General features: G+C 42.8%; 1 protein-coding gene across 8 annotated transcripts in view; it reads left to right on the top strand.

Moving 5' to 3' along the window:
• The window catches only part of TET3 (tet methylcytosine dioxygenase 3), a 79,569-nt gene extending 56,599 nt beyond the window's left edge, over nucleotides 1–22,970 (top strand). For all 8 annotated transcript variants that reach the window (XM_088152054.1, XM_088152055.1, XM_088152048.1 and 5 more), the window contains 5 exons: nucleotides 2,391–2,541; nucleotides 3,486–3,575; nucleotides 4,423–4,560; nucleotides 13,029–13,365; nucleotides 14,597–22,970. In XM_088152054.1, the coding sequence (XP_088008180.1) occupies nucleotides 2,391–2,541; nucleotides 3,486–3,575; nucleotides 4,423–4,560; nucleotides 13,029–13,365; nucleotides 14,597–16,434 (2,554 nt within the window). In that variant the 3' untranslated portion in view covers nucleotides 16,435–22,970. The remainder of the gene's footprint in view (nucleotides 1–2,390; nucleotides 2,542–3,485; nucleotides 3,576–4,422; nucleotides 4,561–13,028; nucleotides 13,366–14,596) is intronic.
• Nucleotides 22,971–23,750: the final 780 nt, after the last annotated feature.

The raw sequence follows: 23,750 nt of genomic DNA, 5'->3' as shown, positions 1-23,750 counted from the left end.
GGGACTACTGGCATTCTGTAATTCTTCTTTAATTAAACTAAAACGATCCACAGATACAACCTCACTAATAAACTTCCGCCACTTTATTTATTTATTCAATTTATACGGGCGTGCATCGGAAACAAGTGACTGGGCGACTGACAGCAATAAAAAAACCAGCAAAAGAACAACAAAACATACAAAATAAATAGACAGTTGCCAGATGAGAGATAAGCAACAACAACCCCCCCCCAATCATTAGTACAAAATATTCAAGAAAACTAATTCACAGGCTCCAACAGACACTCTGACCCCCAAGCCTGGTAACACAGTCATGTCTTATGGTCCTGTGAAAGGCCAACGGGGTTGGGGCCAACCTGATCTCTGATTTCTTCCTGGGTCCCACCAGGTGGCATCTTTGATGGACAGGACCTATAACATGCCTCTCCCCTCCTGGATATGATGGGATGGGTAGACAGTATCGGGGAGAGGTGGTCTCACAAATAACCTGGCCCCATGCCATGGACAGCTTTATAGGTAACCACAGTATCATCACCTTGAATTGAACCCAGAAGCACATTGGCAGGCGGGGCAGAGGTGTACGTATGGAGATCGTGAGGTGCCCATAACTCTTTGCGCTGCTGCACTTTCTACTAACTGCAGCTTCTGGATGTTCTTCAAGGGCAGCCCATGTAGAGCGCATTGCAGTAGTCCATCTGGGAGGTAACTAAGACGTGTGACCATGAGCAGAGCCTCCCAGTCCCAGAACAGGTGCAGTTGGTGCATAATGCAAAGCTGTGCAAAGGCTCTCCTGGTCACAGCCACCAGCTGTTCCTTGTAGGAGACATAAATCAAGGAAGTCCCCCAAATTGTGCACCGGTTCTGTTTGGGGCTGTGCAACCCTACCCAGGTACCCTCGCTTAACAACCCTAACCGGGACTGGAATTTCCGTTGCTAAGCAAAGCGGTCATTAGGCGAAACAACAGGCGACTGCCGCTTAGCAGTCGCAGTTCCAGCAGTCCCAGGTGTGTGGTTAAGTGAGGGCGTCTCTTGCTCGCTCCGTCCTGTTCCTTCCTCCCCAGCCAAGCCCAGCAAGCTCCCTTTGGCAGATGAGGCTCTGATGCCCTGCTGTGCTCGCCTCCACCAACTCCCACACCTGCCTATCTCCCCCCATCTCTACCCCTGCTGCCCCCCGCTGATCTTCGCCGTCTTCTTCCTCCTGCTGCTGGCCTGGGATCCAGGTGCTGGGCGGGGGCACGCCCCAGGACAGAGCTGGTGGAGGAGGCAGGGGGGCGATGTGGGCAGTGGCCCCCGGGTGAAAGTGGTGGCTGTTGGCACCATGCAAGACCTCTGCTGGCTCCGTCCCACTGCCTTCTCCCTGGCCAGGCCTGGTGAGCTCCATTTAGCGACAAGGTTCCACTTGGAGCACGCATCCCGTGGTCACGCCCTCACCCAGCACCCGGATCCCAGGCCAACAGCAGGAGGAAGAAGATGGCGAAGGTCAGCTGGGGCCAGTGGGGGGTGGCAGAGGTAGGCAGTGGCGGTGGAGTGCAGGACAGCCAAGAGGGCAGAGATATAGGGGAGATAGGTGGATGGGAGGAGTTGAAGTGCATGCTGCGGTCATAAATGTGGGCTGGTTGCCAAGCGCCCGAATGTTGATCACATGACCACGGGGGCACTGCAACAGCGAAACTTCAAGGACAAGTCATAACTACCACTCATTCAGCGCTGTCATACCTTTGAACGGTTGCTGAATGAATGGTTGTTAAGCAAGGACTACCTGTATGGAGAATTCCTGGAACTAGGGGGCCTTAACGTTCAAAGCCACTCAGCCTTGCTAAGGTTCAGTTTTGCCCCATCCAAACCCTCACAGCCTGTGGACACCGAGACAACCTCCATGGCTGGAGATACAAAGCTGGGTATCATTGTCCTATTTATGGTATCTCACCCCGTGGTGTTGGATGACCTCGCCCAGCAGCTGTATGTAGATGTTAAACAGGAGCGGGGAGAATGTTGAACCCTGCAGCACCCCACAAAGAAAGGACTGTGGACAAGACCTTTCCCTCACGTCAACCGCCACCATCCCTGGAGGAAGAAAACTCGCGTGACGCAGTGCCACTCATTCCCAGCCCCTGAAGCCAGCCCATAAGGATTTCGTGATCGATAGGATCGGAAGCTTTATTATGAGTGCTATCTATATTGTGTCAGTTGTGATACAGCCAGCTGCCATTTGCTTAGGAAGTAAGCATGTCTTACAGCTGAAGGTGCTGATGATGCTGTTCTGGTCATGTGCTGACTGGGCCATCTGGTCGTCTAACTGGGGTGGGGTTGACTCTGGGTAGGGCATCCTAGGATTCCTTGCCACAGACTGGATAGCCTGTGCCTCACCACTCCCTTTGGATTCATTGCAGCCGAACCTGTGCATGTCAAGGCAAGGATCCCAACACCTGTGGTGCTTCCTTCTCCTTTGGTTGCTCTTGGAGCATGTATTTCAATGGGTGCAAATATGCACGGAGCAAAACACCCAGGAAATTCAGACTTCAGGGAGATAATCCCAAGGAGGTTAGTGTCCTACTCATTCTTGTTCTAGAAGGATTTATCGGAATCTCCCAGTTTAAGAGATGGAAGAGTAACAGTGAAGGATGATGGTTTTGAGGAGGAGCTTTTCTCTCTAGGTAGGCAGCCTGAAATATCATAGACTGGTGTCTTGCTTTCAAGAGAATGAATAATCCTACAAAAATATGACATTTGCTGCTTAGTCCAAATATAGTACTTGGAAGGAAGAACCACTATGTTCATCAGGTTTTCTCCCAAGGCTTCAGCCTTAGTCACGGAGGAGATCTTATCTTTTCAGGCAAAAAGAGACAACATTATCTAATGCCATTTGGGGCTGTGGAATGTATTTTACAAAGACTGTGTTCTGAGCCCATCCATCCTGCGGTGGTGTTTGGGCAAAGGTCGCTCCCAGAGCGAACTGCTTTGAAAACCAAATTTTCCTCCCGATAAAAAGTGCCCTTGGAAAGAAGATGGGGCAAACAGCATGTTACCTAATACTGGGGGACAATGAGGGATTGGCTATATTTCTTCCTTCTCAAGCGCCTGAGAAAGGGGCTAGTAACTTCAGAGAAGGAAAAGAGGGGAGCCTGTGAACCTTAATCTTACTCAGTTGTTTTGACTTCCAAATTCATGGGAATCCTGGCGGGAGTAAAACAGCTGTGTGCGTAGCTCATAGCTGTACAGCATGTACCTCAAGCCATGGGTTGGGAAGATGTGATCGTGTTTGTGTTCATTTGCTCTGCCTGAAGAAAGGAAGGGCATTGCTCTGAGGGAAAGCAGTTGCTTTGCAGGGAAACGGCTCCAGTTCAGTTTCTGCAGCAGGCTTATTCCGAAAGGATCTTGGAGCAGAAAGAGGAAGTGTCTCTAGGAGTTGCCACTGACAGAACCAGGCTTGCCAGGGAGACCAATGGTCAGACTAATGAGCTAACCTTGACCTTCTCTTTTTCCAGGAGGAAGTGCTCAGAAGAAGCTTCCAGGACTTAGCTACAGAGGTTGCACCACTTTATAGGAGGCTGGCACCCCAGGCCTATCAAAATCAGGTGCCTAGATAACTTTTCCATGATTTAGTTGGGTTCCTAATAAACCCTACCTATCAGATCTGTAACAGGCAAAATATGGAATCCAGTAGTTGAAATTCTTGAAGGCTCTACATGTCAAGAGCTGTCTTTCTCACATGGAAGATTGGTTGCTATTCACTTTTGCTACAGTGGGGCAAAACTCTCCTGCATTTGGCCTTTGGGGGATGCAGTACATCTCTGCATAAAAAACATGGGAGAGCTTCAGTTTGGCCTCCGGATCTCTTCCTGTTTAGCAGTTTGTTGTCCCCTTGTAAGAAAGTTAATCTGGAGCAAGCTGAGAGAGAGATCTTTCTCGCAAATCAGTCCTGCATGGGTCCAGCCGCTCAGAAAGTATTCCGGCTGTCAGTGAGCTCTGGCTTGCTTGAAAAGAGAATAAAAGCAGGGTTGGCCTTGACCCACTTGCCCCCATGGGTTGTGTTTGTATTGTGCTTAGCCATGATGCACTTTGTGTTTGGGAATGGTGAATGCCATTGCGATAGGTGTGACCCAGTCCATGTCTCTAAGCTGCCCTTCCTCGTGTCTTCCCTTTGTCAGATGATAGGAGGAAGGTCTTCCTGTGCTCAGTTAAGGCCATTTTGAAATAAAATCTTGGAGTTATCAAGGGATCTGATCACAGGTCTTCCAGATTACATGGAGTTTAGCCCAAAGCTGCATCCTCTTACAGGATTGGGGGCAATCGACTGAGGGAATGGGTAGCCAAAGACAGTCACTTTATCTTGGCCTCCTTAATGTTGCTTTTTCCACATTAAGGCCATAATGTCAAGCATGCTGCTATAACACAAACTGCTTTTCTTTCCCTTTTGATTAGGTTGCAAATGAGGATATAGCAATAGATTGCCGGCTTGGGCTGAAAGAGGGGCGGCCTTTTTCTGGAGTGACAGCATGCATGGATTTCTGCGCTCATGCACACAAGGACCAGCACAACCTTTACAATGGGTGCACAGTGGTAAGGGGCGGTTTTCATTTATCTTCAATTCTGTCTGCAAAATAGTGAGGGATCTTGCAGCATCTTAAAAATTGAAAAACTAAGTATAGTAGAAGCATTCACGGACTTCAGTTTGCATCATCAGATGCTCATTACAGTTCAGACCTTTGAAGTATTTGATGAAATGGATTCTAGTCTGTGGACATATCTGCCGTAATTACTCTTTGCTGTTATTTTCCAGTAAAAAAATCCTTTTTTTCCCTTTGCAAAGCCACCAAGTTCAGTCCACCTAGTCAGAATATCTATAAGAAATTAAGGGTGGCTTTACACCACTATGTCCAACTTTCCTAGCAAGTGTCCTCACCAGTGAAGCATGTGCATAGAATGTGCACGTGGTAATTAGTAGAAGGAAGATTCTCTGGGACTTTTGGGAAGTGCCATGACATTAAACCAGATATGTTAATAGTGCAGATATAGCCTGAATTAATTTCAAATGGTGGTAGTGCTGGGCTAAAGGAATCCTTCTGTTGGTGGAAGATAAAGAAGTTTGCAGCTGCGCCAAGATCAGTTGCCATTGCCTTGTGGTTTCTGGCAGGAAGCTGAACTGGGGCAATGCTAAATATAGCCAATGGTCACTTTTGGTTTTTTTTTATAGTAATTTTATTAAAAATTACAACTACAATGATAAAAAACTAATACAAACTAAAAAAAGAAAAAATAGAAGATGCAGAAAAGAAAAAACATAGAAAAGAAAGAAAAAAATAAGAATATAGTAAAGAAAAAGAAAAGAAATATACAAAGAAGTGACTTCCCATCTTCATTACAACAAGTATAAACAATTTAGTAACTTATCACCTTCTCTTAAAATACAACAGATGTTCTCTTCCCATGTCCCATCTCTTATCTATAAACAAATCCTTAAAGACTCATCATTTCAGTCCTGATCAGCAAAAGTCCATTAAGGGTTACCAGAGATTACAGCATATCTATTTTAACCTTGATCAAATAAACCAACTTTATATTCCTTCCTTTTGCTTCTAACGATCTTGATCTTTAGTCCTTTCAAATAATGTCCTAAAACTTGATTTCTTTTCATTTTTTCTTGTCCCTTTTCACAAAATTCTTCAAAGCTTTAACAAGTCTCTTTTATAAATCCAATATAGGAAGATTATCCAGATCACTCTCTTGGTTTCTTATTTGTATATCCCTATTAATTTTTTGAGACATCAGCCATTTCTTTTGAATGTCCAGTGTGGCATCTTTTTCCATATCATTCTTGTAGCCTGTCATTTTTAAATACAGTACTGTGAAAATGTTTTAGGCAGGTGTGAAAAAATGCTGTAAAGTAAGAATGCTTTCAAATATATATATTGTAATTGTTTATGTTTATCAGTTTACAAAATGCAAAGTGAACAAACAGAAGAAAAATCTAAAATCAATATTTGGTGTGACTACCCTTTGGCTTCAAACCAGCATCAATTCTTACACTTGTACACTTGCACAAAGGGATCTTGTAGGATTAGAGTCAGGTGTATGATTAACCAATTATACCAAGCAGGTGCTAATGATCATCAACTTCATATGTAGGTTGAAACACAGTCATTAACTGAAACAGAAACAGCTGTGTAGGAGGCTTAAAACTGGGTGAGGAACAGCCAAACTCTGCTACTAAGGTGAGGTTGTGGAGGACAGTTTCATGTCACAGGTCATGCACCATGGCAGGACTGAGCACAGCAACAAGACACAAGGTAGTTATACTGCATCAGCAAGGTCTTCCCAGGCAAAAATTTCAAAGCAGACTGGGGTTTCAAGATGTGCTGTTCAAGCTCTTTTGAAGAAGCACAAAGAAACGGGCAAGGTTGAGGACCACAGACGCAGTGGTCGGCCAAGGAAACTTAATGCAGCAGATGGAAGACATGTCATGCTTACTTCCCTTTGACATCAGAAGATGTCCAGCAGTGCTACCAGCACAGAACTGGTGGAAGCCAGTGGGACCCAGGTACACCCATCTACTGTCCAGAGAAGTCTGGCCAGAAGTGGTCTTCATGGAAGAATTGTGCCCAAAAAGCCATACCTTTGATGTGGAAACAAGGCTAAGTGACTCAACTGTGCACAAAAACATAGGAACTGGGGTACAGAAAAATGGCAGCAGGTGCTCTGGACTGGTGAGTCAAAATCTGAAATATTTGGCTGTAGCAGGAGGTAGTTTGTTCACCGAAGGGCTGGAGAGTGGTACAATAATGAGTGTCTGCAGGCAACAGTGAAGCATGGTGGAGGTTCCTTGCAAGTTTGGGGGTGCATTTCTGCTAGTGGAGTTGGAGATTTGGTCAGGATCAATGGAGTCCTCAATGCTGAGAAATACAGGCAGATACATATCCATCATGCCATACCATCAGGGAGGCGTGTGATTGGCCCCAAATTTTTTCTGCAGCAGGAAAATGATCCCAAACATACAGCCAATGTCATTAAGAACTATCTTCAGCGTAAAGAAGAACAAGGAGTCCTGGAAGTGATGGTTTGGCCCCCACAGAGCCCTGATCTCAACATCATCGAGTCTGTCTGGGATTACATGAAGAGACAGAAGGATTTAAGGCAGCCTACATCCACAGGAGATCTGTAGTTAGTTCTCCAAGATGTTTGGAACAACCTACCTTCCAAGTTCCTTCAAAAACTGTGTGCAAGCGTACCTAGAAGAATTGATGCTGTTTTGAAGGCAAAGGGTGGTCACACCAAATATTGATTTATTTGGATTTCTTTTGTTTGCTCACTTTGTATTTTGTAAAGTGATAAACATAAACAAATACAATATATATTTTTGAAAGCATTCTTACTTTACAGCATTTTTTCACACTTGCCTAAAACTTTTGCACAGTACTGTAGATCTCAGTCTTGTCTGGTAAAACTTGTTCCTCTTCCATAACATCTTTTAAACACAGTCTATCTATAGAGGCAGACACTCTTAAAATTAACTTCTGAGTCCACTGTTCAAAAATATCCCTCAGTATGTTGAATGTTAAAATATTTTGCTCCGTTCTGTATTAGTAAGTCAAATATAAGTGTTCTTCTCCTTTAATTCTAATCTTGAGTTCCTTCTAGTTCCCTCTAGTGTCCAGCCTTCAAAGTCCTGTCCTATCATGTGTTTTTTTAAAGAATTTAAAACAAAGTAATTTCCTACAGGAAAGATTCTTATAATTAATTCCAAAATCTTATTTCAAATTTATTTGGATCCTTAGTTTGTTTATAACTTTCTAAAATCAAAGTTTTAAGCAGTCTTTTGATGTTTGTTCCAGAAAAAAAATTAAGTCCTTAAACTTGTATTTAAAACTTCTTTTGCTAAGCATTGAAGGAAACTCACCCAGTGCTGTAAAACATGTCAATTTGATGGTTCCTAATAGCTGAAGAGCAGTTAACAGGCAATCTCTGAAAGTGATTAAAAAAGGAAGAATGCAAACCTGGTGACTTGACCGTGGGTTGAGCAAGATGGCTATTCACTCATCTCCCAGAGCTCTAAACCTGCCAGAGACTGCTGTCTTGCAGTCTCCTCACGAGGAGCAGCTGTCTGGAGCACCTGTGGGCAATCTCACGTCCTCTCCTTGTCCGGAGAGGAATTACAAAGAGCCGGTCTGCTCAGCAGCTCTTCATTCTGCTGCAGGCGTCGGCTCTGCTTTTAGTGGAGCTGTTTTCAGTTCTCCGTTTCTTCCCTGGAAGTTGCCAATGGTCACTTTGCACACGTGCACATCAAAGTCCAAGCTATCTTGGGTCATTAATCTGTCATTTAGAAAAATAAGCACAAACATCTGCATTTGAACAATGCATTTTACAATGTATTCTAATATTACAGTGGTACTTTGGGTCACAAACTTAATTCGTTCCGTGACTCTGGTCGCAACCCGAATTGGTCGTGACCCAAATCAAATTTTCCCATAAGGTTCAATGTAAATACGGTTAATCCGTTCTGAACCATATGTATTTTTTTTAAAACCACAAAAATATGACACAAAGTACAGTACAGTGCAATACGAAGAGAGAGAACGCTAACCTTGCTCGAGGCGACTTCTGGCGTGGAGGACAGGAAGGTGGGTGGGGAGGCGGTTATTGCTTGGAGGGAGAGTCCCCCTCCCTACGGGAAGCCACGACGACGTGTCACGGGAGGGAAAATGGCCGCGGATCCTGTTCGTCACCCGATGTGGAGTTCGTGAATGGAAGCAAAATTTTGCGAATGGTGCTGGTCGCGAACCGAATTGTTCATGAACAGAAGCGTTCGTGACCTGAGGTACCACTGTAATATATGATATGATATGATATTATAATACTATACTATACTATTTATTGCTTTTTGGCGGGGGAAAATGTATTTTCTTTCAAAATATAACAAAGAGGATTGTGGCATCTGCCAGAACTCCCAGTGGCCGTGCTGGCTTGGAAACTGTGAGAGCTGATATCCATGCAGCTGAGGGCACTGAGGCTACAGATTACATTTATTAAAGTGCCACTACATTTTTAGTTGTTCTTGCTACAAAAGACTAATAAGATTACTATGCTCAAAGTTCATAATATGCACGTTGATATGATAGGAGCCATTAATCTTTCCAGAAAGGTGTAGAGTAGATCAACTCATAGCAGAACTTGCAAAAGTCATAGAAACTTTAATGAATTCGAGGAGACCTTGGCAGGTCATCTGGTTTGTCCCTCTGCTCTGTTAAGGAACAACAGGTGGGCCATCTGGTCCCTGTCTGAAACTCTCCAGTGAGAAGGCTACCCCTGTTTTAGGCAGACTGTTCCACTGCTCAACTGTTCTTTTGGTTGGGAAATTCTCCCCGATATCCCCTTTAACTTCAATCTGTTGCTCCTTGTTCTGGTTTCAACAGAATGTAGGTCCTTCCTTCTCCTGCCTGCAACAGCCCTTTAGAGATGGATGGACCTCTATTACATCTGTCCATCTTCTCTTGGGTGAGCTGGGCGTGCCAAAGTATTTCATTTCTTCCTCATAGGGCTTGTTTTCCAGATCACATACCATCCTGGGACTCTCATCTGTACTTCCTTCAGCCTCTCCAGCACCCTTTTAAAGTTGGTGTTCAAGATTCCCAAGGGTGATCTAATCAGAACTGAGTACAGTGGAACTATTACTGTACTTGTGATTTGGATGAAATGCTTCTGTCAGTGCAGCCCAAAAGTTTGTTAGAACTTTTTAGCTGCTGTATCACGTAGCTTGCTTATATTCAGAGGGTGACTGTGGAGTATATTCTCACCAGCATTGCCACCAAGCCAGGTCTCCCCAGTCCTGAACTTGTGCAGCTGGTTTTTCCTACCCAGCTGCAGATCCTTCCCTCTGTCTCCATCTGAAAATAAAATTATTTAGATTAGATCTGCAGTTATAAAAGTTTTGAAAGCAGCTGGGGGGGGGTCATACCTATGCTGTGGTCAGAGAAGATATTTCCTTCTCTTTAGCTTCAGTGACTGCAGTAAAATTCTGCTCGCCTGTTGCTCTCGTCATGCCAGTTTTGCTGGTTTCAAGCAAGAAGAAGGTAGTCACTGAACAGCCACAATTAGCATTTTCATTTTGAATGGGATTATTGCTTGCCTCTTTGGCCAGGATGTGAAAAAGGTGGGCTCTGGGTAGGCAGTATGTGGTTCTCAGCCACCTTGGTGTGACCCCCACAAGAATCCTGGTCAGTCGTCCATCCCCCCCCATCCCCACTCAGCTTGTTGGAGGGAAGAATCATGTTGACCAAGTGGTCCACCAGGAGAAGTTGGGAGGAAAGAAGCTGGGGTTCATCCTCCTCTTTCTGGGAACTGCTGATTTCTCAGACCTCATAGCTACAGGAAAGAAGCTGTGTTGTCTCAGGCAAGAAGGGGAAAGAAGTATTGTTCCTTCCTTCCTTTCTTCCTTCCTTCATGCACTTTGCTACTTTTCCTTTCCCCACAAGACAGTACGCTCTTGATCTGAATCACTAGGAGGGTGGGCAGATGACAAGGAAATCACTTGGACCAGAATGTAGTTTTTTCCATTGGCAGTAGCAGTAGGATTCCAACAGTGCTAAGTACAGGGAGCCCGGATCACTGGCAGGAGAGAACAAGTTTTCCCATTTCTTCCTAGCAATTCCTTTGTAGAAGTTTGCTTGAAGGATGAGTACCTTCAGCAGTTCTGATTTCCCACAGTAGGACACGTCTGATGTGCATTAATGGCCTTGAGGTGTGTGGGTGCATGCATGCGCACAAAGCCAGGCTCTGGAATATGAGAAGCAACTGATGCAATTTTTTCCATGTTTGAAAACAGTATAGGATGTGGCTGTGAGCCATTCTTTTTTTTTTTATAATAACTGATTTTTTTTAAAAGAACAATAAAAATGAACCAAAACTAATATTAAGAATAAAAAATAAGAAAAAAAGAAAAAAAATTTAAAAAGAAAAAATAATAAAAAGCAAAAGTGCAGAAAAGAAAAGAAAAAACAACAAAGAATTTACTTCTGACCCACCCCACAGCAGATATAAGTAATAATAAGTCAAAATCTTGCTCTAAATTTACTACATAACTTCCATTATTTCTGTTATCCCATATTATTTCTAATCATCAAACCTATACAACATAATTTCATTTTTGCATATCCCACAAAAAGTCCCCCCTCCAAAAATCCAATTAACACTAAAATTACCCAATATCTTATCTCAAATCAAAACTACCAGTTTTGCCATCTCAGCCAACTCCATCAACCTCAGAAACCATTATTTCACTATAGATGATATCTTTTCTTTCTACCTCTATGCATTTAAAAACCTTGCTTAAAAATTGTAAATAATATCATATCCTTCCACTTTTATACACTTAAAAACCTTACTGTTGTCATATATAAGAACAAAAATTCCATAAATTTAATAACAAATATATCCTAACCTTAGTGAACTTTATACCAGAATCCTTAAAACATTGTCATTCAGTCCTGGCCATAAAGACAAATCCCATTAATAATTACCAAGGGCCTCAACATATATGTTAACCATATCACTTTATAAACTTTCTGTTTACTTTTAAAAAGCTTAAATTTTAGTCCTTTCTTATAAGGTCCTGCCAGTTGGTTCCCCATCATCTTGGTTTCTCCCAGAAGCTTCTCCAATATTTTCTCTTCAACTCTTCCTAGGAATGGCCTCACTGATGCAATACATTCCGTTTGCAAATTCGAAGTAAAACAGCTTTCCAGATCACTCTTCATTATTTGTATGTCCCCTTTAAACATTTTGACCTCATCTAGTTCTACCTGTGATTCCATTCTAACACCTTTTTCCATATCATCCTTTGGCCACCTCAAGTCCATATTTAAACCCACAACTTCTTTATTCATATCACCTTTGTAACCCAACATTTTTTTGAGCTCCAATTCCACGCCCGGGTCAGTCTCCACCTTTTTTCCATCTTACCCACTCTTTCCTACCTCCTTTTTTCAAGGGACATGAATCTAGCTCCTAGTTCATCAAACATTGACTTGAGTAGACTTAAAGGAGTTATTTTAGCTTTTAGCGGCTGCTCCGAGGGACCTCTTTTAGCCATTTCTTCTTCTTTCTTCTTTCCATTTAGACAAGCAAAATGTATTGCCAGATGTAGTTAATTGCAAGCGAAAATCAACTGCGGTTTGCGCCCGCTGGTGCCTTCCAAGCTGACATCGCAGGCGCGTGTGCTCAGCTTCAAAGGGAATCAAGTTACAGTCTAGCTTCTGTTTCTAAAGCCCCACCAATCAGCAGGCAGAATTGAACACAACATAAACTTTCCCATGTTGCTGCAAATCTTCCTGTTTCGCTATAAGTGAATTTTAAGTCTCTTTTAAATTCCACTTTTCCTCCAGGTTTTTGCGAATTAATCAGCTTAATTTAAATCTCTATTTCTTTATTTAAAAATATAGTCCCAAAAATAAGGATAAGCCCCAAGAGATTTACTTATTTGTTGTGAAGGAAAGTCTCTCTTGAGCTGAAAAATAATTACAAGCCAAAGTGTTTAAGAAATGAGAATTGGTCAGCTCAAGTGTCCATTCAGAGATGCCCCCCCCAGCCACTCGACTCAAGAGCCATTCGCAGAGGCTTCCGTCTCCGCGACTGGCTTTCAAGGAACATCCGTTTCCTCGCTTCCTCCTTTATCCGGAGCACGTTGGGTGGGCAGCGCTTGCTGCCAGCCACCAACCCAGCTGTGGTGTCATCTCTCCCTGTTGCAGAGCGGTGTCTAAGCCACCATGTTCCTACTGGAAGCCTCCGGCTCCGAGGCATTCTTTTGACTACGCAGAGGAGCTTTTAAGATCAGCCCTGTCCAGCTGGACGCCTCTCGCGAACAGCTGCACCTTCTGTGCTCCTCCAGCCAAAATGGTTTCCGCTCTGCTGACTGGATAGGACGAGCAAGAGCTGATGCCTGGTTCATGAAAAGTAGAGGCTTGGAAAGGCTGCTGGGTTGTTTTTGCGTAACGTGTTGGGACATTTTTCTTTGGTGACTGGCTGGCCTCCTTTTCCAGGTGTGCACCTTGACTAAAGAAGACAATCGTACCCCTGGGAAAATCCCTGAGGATGAGCAACTGCATGTTCTTCCCTTGTACAAAATGTCCACCACAGATGAGTTTGGCAGCGAGGAGAACCAGGCTGCAAAGGTGGGCAGTGGGGCCATCCAGGTGCTTACCTCCTTCCCCAGAGAGGTGAGAAAGCTTCCCGAACCAGCAAAGTCTTGCAGGCAGAGGCAGCTGGAAGCCCGGAAAGCAGCTGCTGAAAAAAAGAAAATGCAGAAAGAGAAACTGATTACACCTGAAAAAATCAAGCAGGACATCCTTGAGCTCCCAGCACTCCAGCAGAACACAGGTAAGAGCAGCAGAGGCTTTGTCATGGCCAGTCCTGGTAGCTGCAGAAAGGCTCAGTGAGCCAAGAAGAAGGCCTGGTCACAGGTCTGGTGGAGGTCAGACTGTCCAGGTGGACAAAGCAGTGCCCTGGTTCCAGAGCAGTCCCAGGCAAGGCATCTCAGGGGTCGTCCCAACACCTGAAATAGCTGAGCCAAGGCATCTGTCCTGGTAGCTCTTGCTTTCCGCACAAGCGTGGTTGGTGCTGCTCAGGTTGGTTTGGGTGACTGGCTTATTCTGGAGCAATAGCCTACTCCTGAGTAGACTGTCATTCCCATGGCAGCCTCCCCGGCCATTTGTTATTTCTTAGCTTCCTAGTGTTCCCGGTGGCTACGTTCCTGCTTCAGAGGACTGTAGGATGGGTCAGATGGAAAGTGATGCTGCTGCGAACTGGCCTCAGACTTTTCAGTCTGTTTCCACTCCTGCTGTATGGAGGAGGAGCAATCTAAGGGAGCCATGACACCCGGGTTTTTTTTAACCTTGATCCTGATTCAGTTAACATATGGAGGTGGTCTTCCCACCTTCTGCTTTCTAAATCTTCTTATCTGCTAAGGCATCTCTGTGCGCTTGTGTAGAAACATTGCCTCCTGCAAGGAATTCCAGAATGTCTTTCAGGTTCCTGTTAGAATCTCGCTGAGTTTTTGGACTATCACTGTGTAATTTGAGGACCTGCTCTAAAACAGGGTTTCTAAGAAGTTGCAGTCTAGATTGTCCTATGCGTTTCCATTCTGTCTCAGCCTCTGCAGGTTATACCAGGAGATTGGTGATGGCAAGCAAAGTAAAATGGCCTCCATTACTAACCTTATTCATTTGTTCCATGTTCGTTCTATTCTAATTCCTCCAAGTTCATGTCAGCTAAATGGTTATTAATCACTGGGAGTTTTTTTTTTTTAAGTATAACAATCTAGAAAAATAGTAAATGGTTAGATTGATTATTTCCTCACCCATTGTCTTGTTATAACAATTCTGTGAAATAGATTAGGTTGACAGATGGCTTCCTAGCTTCTGGGTAAGCTTGACTGCCGATTTGAACCACAGCCTCTCAAGGCTTCTGATAATTTACAAGGTGGTCCCAGAATCCTTCAGCCAGAAGTCCATGTATACGGAGTGAAAGCATGGCCCAGATCTTCAGTGCTTGTACTAAGGAAGCCAAGTGACTCTGCAAATTCACATCGGTTCCTTTTGTGCATCTGCAGATACAGCTTTGAAAAGTGGACTCTCCCAGCCATCAATCAAACCTTCCATCAAAGTGGAACCTCAGAGTCATTATAATACATTGAAGTACAATGGGAATGCAGTGGTGGAAAGCTATTCGGTGCTCGGGAATTGCAGACCCTCTGACCCATACAGCATGAACAGTGTTTACTCTTATCATTCATACTATGCACAGCCTAATCTGCCTTCCATGAATGGGTTGCATTCGAAGTTCTCTCTTCCATCTTTCGGGTATTACGGATTTTCTAGCAACCATATGTTCCACTCCCAGTTTTTGAATTACAGTGATAACAAGAATGCACCCTGGGTAAGCAGCAGCTATGAGAAGAAGCCTGACGTCCAAATCTTGCAAGATAATTTGAGCCATGCTTATAGGAATACTGAACTCCTGGATGAGATACCACCCACTGTACGGAGCAAAAATCACCACCAGCGCACCTACGAGAAAGCCAGCAGACATGCAGGTAAGACCCCAGCTGTGCCCCAGAGATGTCACTCAGTCCCTGCAGAAGCCTTGTCATTTGCACAAAACACAAACTGTTTCAACAACCGAACAATCAAGCAAGAACCAGTTGATTCCTTGACACACCCAGAGTCCCTTTCTAGATCACCTGCTGTCAATGGCCTAGCTCCAAATCTGAGCCCATCTGATTTGTCCAGGTTATCCCAGAATGGTGGTCCAGAGCAACAATGGAGCCCTTATAAAGTCAATAGAAATCAGTCCCAACCTGAGAGAACTAGTAATGCTGAAAGCTCGTGGAACATGTTTACGCCAAATGACAGTGGCAGCATGCTTAATGCAAGCACCCAGAACAAATCAAATTTGTTTGGTTCCCACTCAAATCTTAGCAGGTTATCACAGTCCCACCTTTTGGAGAAACAGTGGAATTTGTTTCCTGGGGAGGGGCAGAATCTGTCACCTAGTCCTGATGCGCTGGGGAAATCATGGAGCCCTTGCAAAGTCAATGAAAGCCCCTCATTGTTTTCTGCCAATTCAGACCTTCAGGAGAAACCCTGGGGTCTTGGGCAATTGAACTTCAGTTCCATCAAGGGAAGTTCCAGGCTTCAAGATGACCTTTGGCATTCTGGTAAAGTGGATGACAGGAGGACTCTGACATCAAATACAGGTTTACCGAGTAGATCATGGACTTCCTTTGCCTCATTGCCCTCTACAGCCTCAAGTGTTTGTGAGGAGAAGCCGCCATTTGCTTCCTTGAAAGAAGAAGGAAGCGCATCATTGCTGGGTGCTGAAAGACCCTGGGATTCCTTTAGTTTGGATGACAGCATGGAAGAGACACCTGAGAAGAACATCAAGGAGGAAGAGGAGGATGAAGAAGAGGAGGAGGTATGGTCAGACAGTGAACACAACTTTTTGGATGAAAACATTGGTGGGGTGGCAGTAGCTCCAGCCCATGGGTCCATCCTCATTGAGTGTGCAAGGCGCGAGCTGCATGCCACCACCCCATTGAAGAAACCGAACCGATGTCACCCCACACGCATCTCTCTGGTATTCTACCAGCACAAGAACTTGAACCAGCCCAATCATGGACTTGCCCTTTGGGAAGCAAAGATGAAACAGCTGGCAGAAAGAGCGAGGGCAAGGCAAGAGGAGGCAGCCAGGCTTGGGCTTCAACAGGATATCAAAAACCTTGGCAAAAAGCGGAAGTGGGGAGGCAGCTTGGCCCCTGAGCCCCAGCATAAGGAGAAGGAGGACTTGGTTCCAAAGAGGCAGGCCTTGGCCATTCCCACCAACTCGGCTGTCACTGTGTCCTCTTACGCTTATACCAAGGTAACAGGACCGTACAGCCGCTGGATATGAGAAGACGACAGCTCCCGGCGGCCACTTTACCTCAACGCTAGCAGCACTGGAAGGCAGTGCTGGTCTGTGGTGCTTTTTCCTTTGGAGAGAAACCGAATACCAGGCCAAGTGTGAAGTTTCCCTACCTTCACTTGGGAGTCGAGCTAAAGAAACTTATTGCTGTCAGCCTTTTTCAGTAATCTAGTATTTATATCTTTGCATTTTTAATCTGTACATCACAGTAATGGCAAAAGAAATTTATAGTGTCCTTTCACAAAGGACAGCTTTTTAATTCCACATCCAATACTTACGTATATTGGATTTTTAACTGCAATTATTACAACTCTGAAGCAGATTATGTGATTAAAAACAAAAAAGACAACTCCACCCCACACTAAACCAGGTACAAATTTGCACCTTCCATCATGTCGGGGCTGGTAAATATCTTCCCTCGGAGACCACCCAGAAACATGAACTTCCAATCCAATCAAGGGGACTTTCTGAGCAGGGTCCACCGGTTGGTGTGTGGTGGTTTCTTACTGATTCAGTAGGTCTCAGTGGCTGAGGAGGTACGTTAAGAAGGCATCTCAGATAAGCAACCCTTTCCTACTCAGTAGTTTGAACAGAGTTTAAAATGCCATCTAGAGTTTCTCTTTTTAATCCTAAGGAATCTTAAATCAGAAGGAAACCCCAGGAAAATAGGAGGACTGACTCTGGCGTTGCCTTCTCTGGTTCGGATCTTGGCAAAATGAGCTGGACCCTCCCTGGTCTCCTGCCAGATCCTGAACAGTAGCATAAACAGTGAAGTCTGAGCAGAAAAAAGGAAGGAAAACAGAGGATTATGAGATCTACCAGCAGACATGTTTTACTTTTGTAAATCTCAAGGCAAGTTTTATCTCTAACATCAGGTAAAAGAAAAGGATAGTCATTACAATGTAGGCAGTAGTTTTAAAGTTCCATCTTAAATAACTTATTTGGTGAATCCAGTTTAATTTGGAGGGGAAAAAAGTCTTAAAAATGAAGTTCTCAAAGAGAAGTGGGGGAAAGGAGATGGAAGTGGAAAGTGAGAAACTTTCAGGGAAAGACAGCTTAGGTAAAATAGCCTTTGGTATCTTGATTTCTCTCTCTTCATTGTGTGAGATGAATGCAACTACAGACTAAGAACACAGATTTCTTTTTCCTTTTGTTCGAAGTGCAATTTATGGGCCTTTTAAGTTTGCAGTACTGTACAATATAACCAGTCATGCTAATTTCCTTGGGTAGGAAACAAGCTAGGCCAACATGTTTAGAATAGTAGTGATAACAAGCAATGCTAAAAGTAAAAATGGCAGCTTAAGCTACTGCATCTTTAAGAAACCACCTCACTAAGCCTTTAGTGTGCAAGTAGACAGCCTCTTTTTTTACCATCTCTGGTGCAGAGTCCGATTAAAAGGAGGAGTTTTCTATTGTATTTTCCATTGGTGCAGGCTTACCAAGTTAAAATATTTTCCCCTTGCAAATAGTCATTCTAAAAATATAAAAATGAAGACAACTTATTGCAAGTTTTATTTTATTTTGCCACTTTTGAGAGGAAAGGAGAAATAAATTTATGTGGCAACTAATTCATTACAGCACAGTGGTGCTTTGAAAATGTTGAATCCCAGTGTTTAAAAGTGATCTACCCTTCCTAGTCAGTCTTCTCTTCATAAGATGCCTGGTCCATGTAGGTGGCTGCAGATCTCTGGAGCTAGACATTCCCTGGGCTTAAAATAATGGCGGGGAGCATCCTTCCTAAATTAGGATGGAATTCACTTCAATCCGGTTTCATGATTTTGGTTAAACCACACCAAAAATAGCTTGGGGCATTTCGTTTGTTTTGTATCAGTTATTGATCGTAGTAGAATAGACCTGAATGACAGAAGTATAAAGGTTTTAATTGCCTGTCATGAGTAAGTGGATCTTTGTATGGTTTTTCTTCAAATCATTTGAATTTCACCCTTTACTGGGAGAGTTCTGAGCTAAAGGATAAAGTTCTGTCTGGATTTTAAATGCTCCCACTGAATCTGTGGGGAAAATCCCCATTGACTTCCATGGAAGTTGGAGATGGGAGCTCTCAGTCTGGAGGTGGCACCTTCAGAACATTTTCACACCCTCTCGTGGGTGCCATCTTCAGACTGGGCGGTGGCAACTCTTATGACAAATGTAAGAATCCTTTGCCACCTTTTACTACGGGTCTTTCTGTAGAAAAATGGAGATCTAACTCCTTCACCAGAGTAGATCCCCACTGGCTTTAATAGCCAACGTGAGTGGTTTCTCGGTGCAGAAGGCAGAAGAATCAAACCTGTTAAAGATCTGAACTGATTACAGATTACCAGTCACCTTCTGCACTTAACAGGTGCCTTTTGAGAAAAGATGGCTTGCAGATCCAACTCTGTACATAGCGTTTGTTTACTAGGAAACTTTCTCAGTCCTCGCGCCTGACAACAGGAGCACGGGATCACTGTAGAGCATCCTGCGTGTTTTATGTGGTTCTGATTTTAAACTGTAAATAGCAAAAGATTTTTTTAAAAAAAGCACTTTCACCAAGATTTAAAAGAGATACCCAATAACTTGAAGAGCAGTATGTTTTAAAACAGATTATTGCGGGAGAAATGTAAATAGAAACAAAATATTTAACAAGCTTTTCCGTCCTTAATTTTTTTTGTTTGTTTACTGTATTCTGTAAAGTTGCTTATATTTCGCAAGGAGAATCAGTGAATTATAATTGATTTTGTATGCATACCCGTGAACATATCATAGCTGTTAAGAATAATTCCAAGTCAGATTTATAGGAAATGTTCTGAGTGTCATAGGATTATATTGACGCCAGCCGCTAATTCTTCATGGTGTCAATCAGCCACGTTTCAGGGCATCTGCACTGAAGGCTCAATTATACCCAAAGCAAAATGTAGGTTAATCATTCTTCCTGAATTGTATCACTTTGGAGTACAGGTGCAGGGACTACGTTTTAAGAGCCGCTTCTTTTTAAATTAAAATGGTTTGTGGAGGGGAAAATATTGATGAGAGGTTGTTTTCAAGCGTGGGAAGTGGACTGCCCACTTGCAGTTGGAAATGGTTCAATCTAGGAGATCCAGCTTAACGATCAGGCCCTTTCTCAGTCACGAGAAATGATTTCTCTGCCTTGTTAGGCCAATTTCATGCCTGCCTGTTACTGACAGTTGTGAGATGGATCTCTTAGCCAAAAAGAGCAATCTCATCCCCAAAATATTTTTGTATGGTTCTTTTAAGCTTCTGTAATTTCCTTGGTTAGTGTCTCATTTGATAAATGTTGCTGGGGTGACTTGAAAGCTTCACTTAGATTATTTTAGAGAGCAAGAACTTGTAAAAGTATATGGAAAAGGAGGGACTCCAGTACACCTGACTTGTTGAAATCCCATTAGTTATTCAACTTTTGTCTGTGGAACTGTCCAGCCCTGAGATTATAATTTTCTGAGCTGGAAATGTTGCCCGTAGGATCGTCCACAAAAGGAAGGTTCCACATTCTGGGTCCAAGAACCAGGAGCTACCTGGGGGTCAAGAGGTGTTGACCTAGTAGTTCCCTATTTGGTCCAGATCAGTTTACACAAGACAAAAGAAGAAATACTAATGCAAAGGTTGGCTCCTCAATTTGTTTCATTTTCACTAATAATCCAAAAGGACCAAATTATGCTCTTCCTTCCAACTGGTGCAAGTCCAAAGCAAGTTAAACTGGAATCACTAGTTTTTACTGAAATAGCATATCTTAAGTTCTCATTCATTTCAACTAGACTGGCTGCTCTAAGAATATATTTTTAAAAATCTGGTCCTATGTCAGTATTAAATTTACAGAATGTGAATGCCACCAAAATTTGACACATTCATTATTTACTGCAGTTCAAAACCACAATGTAAACATGTACAAAAGATCTCAGAAAACAGAGTTACCATGGATTTCATTGTTGATCATACTTTTTCACATGCCTGATTTAACATAAAGATGTTTTAAGTGAAAACAAGACTGATCCCAGATAAATTTATGTTTTTAATACAAGTCAGCTGCAGTCTGAGGTTGCTTTCATGCTACATATATAACCTACCTCGTATCTCAGTTGTGAAAAAGAAATAGTTTGCTTCAGAATTACATATGAAAGATAGATCTATGCATGGGGTTCTCTCCTTTAGCTTTGTGGATGGAAATTAGAAATTCTTTTCATTGGCACTGTCAATTTTCTGCTGGTTTGTACAATTCGGAAAATTGTATGATGCAGAACTGTTTGTATTTAGAAGTGTATGGGTAAATGGTGCCCTAAGGGCTCAAAGATGTCCCAGCTATGTTAAAGCCAGTGGGGTGCTGCTGTGTGCTTCAAAAAAATTATACTACCCAGTCCTGAGATCTTAAGAGTAGTTTTTGGGGGTGTCCAACTCAACTCACAAAAAGATCATAGGTCTAATGATGCTACTAGTTTCTTACAGTAAGCTTGGTGAGTGCTGCCAGTTTGCACTTGTGACTGGATATCCCAAGACAGCATAATAAATAAAATAAAATAAAATCAAATCAAATCTTGAAATGTATTTGGGGAGGTGTAATGATGAGAAGAAGTTATCAAGTGCCACCAAGCTTAACCCCTGGTGCTATAAAGACAAAAAAATCCATAATCCCTGGAAAAATTCTTGACAAAAGTGTTGAGTTGTGCTGCATTTGAAGACTTGGCTAGTCCCATTGACTTCTCCGGGAGGAGATTGAGATTGTTTGGCTATAGGACAGTCTCTGCTTTGGGCACTTGAGTCTCTTCGTCAAATCAGGAGTTGTTCAAGCAGATCACATGAATTGTTGTTTATGCACAAAGTGTGGAAGGGTCAGGTGGCAGATGGGCACTTGACATAATTCCTTTGCCAGTTTCTCAATTTGACGAAAAGTGGCTGTTTGCCTGCAAACTTGTTATAAACTTTTTGTGGGTGTTTGTCTCCTTGGTGCTGCTCTGCTGTGATGAGTAAGCAGCCAGGAAGCTTCGAAACAAGACATCACAGTACATGCCTTTCTTGCCCAACACGCCCACCCCCCGCATGCAGGGATTCCATTACCCCCATCTGAGTGGGGAAGGCCGGGAGGGCTCGCCCTTGCCTAGGCTGGGAGAGCCCCACTCAACGAAAGGCAGAAGAGGAAGGACAAAAATATTCTGAGATAATGCAGCTGATGGTGCATAATGCCAGAATGTGCTTTGTAGGCTCATTCAAGGGCATATTTTTAATCAACTAAAATCTTGTAATGAAATGGTGCTACCTTGATGAGTTCTTAAAAAAACAAGTTGCTTTTTAGAGTGGGGAACAGATTCCATCTTGCTTAGGTGCTATTATCTAACCAGAGGTCTCTACAATTAACTGAAAATAGAAAGGTTGAACATTTTAAATATTTGTAGTTTCTAAAACTTCTGTTCTGGGTCTAAAGTATACAACTGCATAATCTGATTTCATTTTCATGTATGTAGATCCAGGACAGATTTCTCTGGTTTAAGTGACAGCTGTCCACTCCTAGGGCTAGATCTAAGGATCTGACACTTGAGATTTGTATTTTTACAAAATTACCATCTCTGGAAAGGGCTTTTGGGATCAAGCCACACATTGTTTGATACAAATGGGTAAATGAAAACCCATTTCTTTAAAATAAGGAAAATAAGGTACTGCAAACTGTACTCACAGTTAACACTTGTGCCAATTTAGCAAGTGTGCATGGTGCAACAATCCATAATCCTGTACATTGGTAATTATTATGCAAAACTATGGGTGCTTAATTAAAGTTTTGAGGTCACTCCAAGACAGAGCAGCTATTTGTAAACGCAGTGTCGTCGTCACCTTACTTGGCTCGCTCGCTTGCTTTCGTTGTTAACAGCAGATCCTTTACAGCTGTCACCCAGTCCTGCTTGCTTTACCCAGGGAAAAGCCCTTGTTGGACCATATTTACATCTCAGTGTGAGCACATCTGTTTGGGGTCAGCCCCAGTCCAGGGTCCAGCCTGTTACCAGGCTGGGTTTGGGCAGGTGGTGTGAATGTGGATCTGATCATACAAGGTTGGCTAACCTTTAATAAGTCAGGTTCAACCTGCTATTACGGCTTTTTTCCTCTGTGTATTACTATTTGTGAGTAGATGTGTCTAAAACTTTTACAAAATACTATTTTGGTGCTATTTATTTTCCATTTCTTCAGTCTCTCTTTTTCACTTTGGTTCACCGGACTTGTTTAATGTGTATAAAAGCCAGGGTTTTGTCATATAAGCTTGCTGTTATCACAATACATTCAAAATACCTCAAAAAACAGAGTATTGTGGCAACCTGTGATTCAGTTATAGATAATGGCATGGCTGCAACTATTAGAAATAAGGTTACGTATTTTATTACTTCAACACTGTACTTGACATCTTAGTAACTGTATAGCCTTTTGCATTCTATTCTTGGGCAATTTCTTGCTTTCAACACTGATGACATATCTTGAGGAATAGATTTTCTAGAACCATTTAAGAGATGGTGCTGTGCATTGCTGACAATATGCAGTGCCTTCCCAAAGTACCTCACAGCAGAATGTGACCCACGTGAGAAAATAGTTTTAGAAGTAACATTTTAAGAAAAATACGATCAGTAATGAAATAGTTGTTTTGATTAAAAATAGCAGTCTGCCGCAACTGATAGATTTGAGCATGTTCTTCTATTCTTTTTGCTGCAAATCTTTAAAAGTTTCTGGGGGAGGGTCAACAGGGTCCTAGCTTTATTATCAAACAGAAACAAAAAGCTTCCATCGGGTGATTCTTGTGTTGCTAGTTAATAAAACGAAACCAAGACCAGTGCTGGCTGATCATGATCAGATTCACCTACTGATGTGCAAATGTTAGTGATATACCCAACTGGGTTAAACCTTCAGTAAGAGATACCTTTAAGTGACACCATTTCACACGTTTATTATCTGGGACATTGTTTTCCAGATGGCAAAATGCAGCTGTAACAACGAACAGCAAACTGGTCTTATCGCTTGCTGTCCCTTTATAAAGGTAGGGATGCTGCGCAATGCATTGAGAGGGAGTCTTTGCATACAGAAAGAAGATTATTACAGGGTCAAAACAGGTGGTCTTTAACATTTGTATTCTCTGTCTTCTTGCCCAAGTATAGTAAAGCAAACTGGCTTATTTTTTTTCTTCTGTTCCAATATCAGGGATTTATTATTATTATTTTTTACAAATGGTTTTTGGTTGCTATGCTTTTTCTCATTTTAGCACCTGTTATTTGGGATTTACTCACTGCTATTCTGTCTATGGAAATGTGTATTTAGCTGGCTTTTGGCATTTATTTTTCATT

This window comes from Python bivittatus, unplaced genomic scaffold (assembly GCF_059951505.1).
Source record: "Python bivittatus isolate LINGU-HERP-01145 unplaced genomic scaffold, Pbiv_v1 ctg000680_np1212, whole genome shotgun sequence".
Lineage (NCBI taxonomy): Eukaryota > Metazoa > Chordata > Lepidosauria > Squamata > Pythonidae > Python > Python bivittatus.
The sequence above is the reverse complement of the archived record's forward strand: the minus strand, read 5'-3'. Positions and strand labels throughout refer to the sequence as shown.